At 62.9% G+C, this 4,545-nt stretch overlaps 1 protein-coding gene across 1 annotated transcript in view; it reads left to right on the forward strand.

The window, feature by feature from the left end:
- Nucleotides 1–1,656: 1,656 nt before the first annotated feature.
- Nucleotides 1,657–4,545, forward strand: part of Nr2f6 (nuclear receptor subfamily 2 group F member 6) — a 5,943-nt gene continuing 3,054 nt past the window's right edge. Inside the window, 3 exon segments of the mRNA XM_033759373.1 lie at nt 1,657–2,164; nt 2,252–2,346; nt 4,529–4,543. Coding sequence (XP_033615264.1) covers nt 1,959–2,164; nt 2,252–2,346; nt 4,529–4,543 — 316 coding nt within the window. The 5' untranslated portion in view covers nt 1,657–1,958.

The raw sequence follows: 4,545 nt of genomic DNA on the forward strand, positions 1-4,545 counted from the left end.
CGGACGTGGAACTTGGCCCGTGCGGCCCGCAGCGTCCAGGCCATTGTCTGCGGCCGCGCGGATCGATACGGCGCGCCCTTGGGGTCAAATATCACTTCCAAAGTCGCCTGGCTCCGCGGCAGCTGCAGAGCCTGGTGGCCCGGGTGGTGGCCCTCGCTGGAGGGGGAAGCATCCCTGGGCTCTGGGTCACCGGAAGCGCCCCTGGAGGGCTGGCGGACCACCGGAATTGGCCGCACCCCCACACCCGGGCTGGCACAGACCAGAGCCTTAGGGCCGGTCCCCGGAACCCCTCAGCCAAGGCGGCCCTGTTAGATTTTCCACCCTGTCCCGGGACACAGGGTCCCTTAGAAGAGGGGTTGGGGTCCAGCCGGGGATACTCAGCACCCTTCTCCGGGACAAGTCTCTTCTCTGCATCCCAGGAACACGCACGGGCTCTGGAGAGCCGGCATAGTTCCCCTACTTCCCAGATGCACCGGGCGAGTTGCAGAGTTGACCTGGAACCTGCCCTAGTTTGCTTAGTGGGGGATCTAGGGGCAAAAGGGGGTCACCGAAGGGTGTCTGTCGGCGAGGGTGAAGCTCGTCCCCGCGTCCGATGGGGGGGTGCCCTCTGCCTGTGAGAACTGGGCCACTGGCTTTGTCCTGGTTCTTCTGCAGGAACGGGAGGCTTCTGCCTGGCAGGCTCTCTGCGTTGTGCGGGCCATTGCGGGGTGTCAGGACCACCCCAAGTGGGGTGTGCTCAGGGCAGGCAGCTTCATCAGTGGTGCGACCCAGAACAGTCCACACAGTGTCTGGCACAGCCTGGGTGGCCTGACTTCAGCCTCCAGCGAGACCCCAGCCCCACCCCCAGTCTGGAGGCCACAGAGGCCCAGGCCCCTGAGGACTGGATTCGAGGGACATTGCGCTCATGGGGCTTCCCTGGCGCCTGGGAAGGAGAAGGCAGAGAGTGCGCCCCCTCAGGCCCAGGTTCAAGCAAGGCAGCGTGGGGAACCCCACTGTGAGAGAGGCTGCCCAGGCTCACCAGGGCGGGTGGGCCTGTGGGTCTGAGTGGCTGGATGGGGCACATCTGTGAGCCACGGGCTGTGTGTGAGCAGGAGAGCTCTGTGATCAGTGAGGCTGGAAATCAGGTGCAGAGGGGCACACCTGCAGTGCCAGCTTCTCTGGAGGCTGAGGCAGGAGCATCCCTTGAGCCTAGGAGTTGGGACCAGGCTGGGCACCATCAAGAAACGCTGTCTCAAAAAAGCAAAAACAAAGCTCCATGGACCGAGGCTGGCCTGGGCCACGTGGCTGGGCAAGGTGTACAGTTTTGAGATGATGTCCCTGTATCTGGGGGACAGCTCTGTCCCGGTTCCCTGGTGGGTGAGGCAAGGCAGAGGCTGGGCGACCCATGAGCCACGGCCCCATGCCGCCCCAGGCCTGGCTGTTCCACCCGGCTGCCTGGGGTCCTCCCACTGCCCTCCTGCCCTCCGCTTTGTTCTGGTTCTGCCCGAGTTCCTGCTGCCTCCGGGCCCCTTGCTGGCCCAGCGGTGCTGTGGGGCACAGAGCCTCCTCACTGCCAGCTGCCTGGAGCGTCCCCAAGCGAGACTGCAGAGGGAGGCAGGCTGGGGTCTGCAGGGCTTCCCGGATCCCTGGGGTATGTGTGCCCTCCTGGTGTCTGGCTGGGGCCCCAGGTCTTGTAGAGTCCTGGACAAGATGGGACGGGTGCCAGAGGGGGCATCTTGGCCTCTGAGGGCACCTGGAGCAGGCGTGTGGGGAGCCTGTGGGTGCAGAGGAGCGCTTCTGCCCTTTCTGCCCTCCTTCCTGCCGCCCTCTCCGTGAGGGAGCAGTGCTGGGCCTGCAGCACCTTGACCCTGCACCCACCTGGCAGTCAGCCTGAATCCCAGATCCTTGGCCAGGCCCCTCCTCTGCTCAGTCACCCTTTGGTGGCGACTCCACCCTCCAGCCTGACTGTGATCAAATGAATGAAGCAGTTTAGTCCTCTGGTTTTGGCGTTTCAAACCATTTGCTCTCACTGCACCCTGTGCAGACACGGCTGGGGGAACTCCTACTCATCCATCAAAACCTGGTCCCAGAGTGCCCTTCCTGTGGTGCTCCTGCACTTCCTCACAGACTTCTCTTCATGTGTTAACACCCACCCTAGTTGTCCTCTCCTCTGCGGACATGCAGAGTGAGCCCCTGCCGTCCTTCCCCAAGGGCAGCTTCTCTGGTTGGGGATCTGGTGTCCCAGGGAACCCTGGCCTCTGTGTGCCCCTAGGTCCAACCGAGACTGCCAGATAGACCAGCATCACCGGAACCAGTGCCAGTACTGCCGCCTCAAGAAGTGCTTCCGGGTGGGCATGAGGAAGGAGGGTGAGTGGCCGGCGCGGGGTGGGGCGGGGTGGGGCGGGGCTTGTGGACCTCCTCCCTCCTCCCGGCTGCTCCCTGACCCCCTGAGCGCGGGCTCCAGAAATCCAATTAGGTCGGCAGCCTGCGGGTGCCTGGCGGGACTGACGCTGTGTCGTGGGGCCCATCGGGACTTCCGGCAGCCCCGGCCCTGACACAGTGGTGACCCCCTTGTCCTCTGTGAGCAAGGATAGGAGATTTTATTTGATTCGCTGTCCCCTTGCCCGCCCCCACCGTGCTGTGTTTGCCTAAGGCAGGAACCCAGCCAGATGAGGGCGAAAGGCCACGCACCCTTCCTCCTGACCTGGGGCCGACTGCCTGTCCGGCTCAGGGGACCTGGCAGCCGGAGCCTTTGGCGCCTGGCCTCCAGCGCTGCGCTCCTGCCGGCCAAGCTGTGTGTGGTGTCGTACTGGGCAGGCTCCCTGCTCCTCGCCAGGCCTGTGGGGGCCCTGGGAGGACCACTCCACCTTCCTCTTAAACCTGCTGATGTGCCCTCAGTCTCTGTCAGCTTGAGAGTGACTCCAGTCACCTAACTTGGACTCTGCCCATGCTTGTCCATTTGATCAGAATCCTGATATGCCTCAGATCAGGGCCACTTTTCTGATCCTGACTCCTCTGCACATACGTTCCAGCCGCAGGACCTTTGCACAGTTTGCACCCTCAGCCCCAACTGCACCTCCTGCGGAGGCCCAGCTGCCCTCTTGCCCCTTCAGTGCAGCTCCAGTACCGCCTCCTCAGAGAAGCCCTCCAGGCTGCCCTCCACTCCCTCCCGCCTTAATGCCTCATGTCCGCTTGGTTGTGGATCTGTGCCCTCACCAGGATGGCCCATCCCTGAGGCAGGCACTTGTGCTGCCCATTCGCTGGTCTGACTGCAGGGTTTAGTGCAGGGCCTGGTGTACAGTAGGTGCTCAGTAAGTGGCTCGGTCTGAATGACTATACGCCTAGCTCTTCTCCTCTGACAGGCTCTATTCTAAGCAAGTGTTATAGGTCAGGTTTTACAAAAGATAGGACTGGGATGAGTTCCAGACCAGTCTGGGCCACGCAGTGAGCTCCTACCTAGACTGCTACACATAGGAGACCCAGAACAAGGCTGGGTGTGGTGGTGCACGTCTGTCATCCTATCGCCGGGGAGGCTGAGGCAGGAGGTTCGCTGCTAGTTCGAGGCCAGCTTGAGCTACATAGCCAGACTTTTTCTCAAGACAGACCAGAACAGCAAAGCTTAGCAAGTTTTACAGATTCTCATTCGATTCAGTGATGGCTGCCAGCTTTATCAACATCTGCATTTCACAGATGAGGAAACTGAGGCTCAGAGCCAGACAGGTGGCTGAGGCTTGCGCCAGGATTGCAGAATCAAGCCTGGCTGGGACTTGAGCCCCACAGTGTGGGCTCAATGAGAACCAGAAGGAGGGCTGGGGTGGACTTGAGGCAGCGGGCAGCAGCAAGCCAAAGGCCCAGGGACACTGCAGTGATGCGTACAAGTGGGGAGCACAGCCTGGAGGGGAGGGTTCCCCCGCCGGGGAGCAGGGGCCTTGCTCCCCACACCTGCTTGACAGGTGCCACTGGGGTCCGGAAGTTGCCCAGTGCTGCTCCCCGTCCCTCCAGGCCCCTTCCTCGGCTGGCCCGGCCGTGACATGGCCTGCCAACTCCTTGAAGCTCATTTATTAGCCTCTGTCTGGCACCGGGCCAGGTCTGGCTCTGCACCTTCTACCCTGGGCATGGGGCCGCCTCCTGCCTCATTTCCCCCTTCCCACTTGCCTGCTCACTGGGGCTGAGCCCCGCTTCTGCCATGGCAAGGCTTTGAGGCTGCCTGGGGCCTGGGCAGAGTGTCCCTGGGGTGTCCCTTGGGCCGGTGGAGGGTGGACAGCATGTGCTGCCTGGGGCTCTGACATTGGCTCCAAGACCCCTGTTTGTGGGAGGTCCTGATGGATTGGCAGGTGGGGCTTTTCGCCGGCTCCCTGTGACCCCAGATGCGAGGGAGGGGTAGGATGTGGGGGGTGAGGCCCGAGGTCCTTGGTGGCCGCGCCTCTGAGGAGGGGTTGTGACAGTCATCTCCCCTTTCTCCTTCCTGTGCCCCCACCGTGTCTCCCACCTCTTCTCCCCCGTCTGCCTTGTGCCCTCCCCTGCCACCCCTTCCTACCTCGCTCCCTAGCGGTGCAGCGCGGCCGC

This window comes from Fukomys damarensis, unplaced genomic scaffold (genome assembly GCF_012274545.1).
Source record: "Fukomys damarensis isolate Sample0158 unplaced genomic scaffold, DMR_v1.0_HiC HiC_scaffold_37, whole genome shotgun sequence".
Taxonomy (NCBI): domain Eukaryota; kingdom Metazoa; phylum Chordata; class Mammalia; order Rodentia; family Bathyergidae; genus Fukomys; species Fukomys damarensis.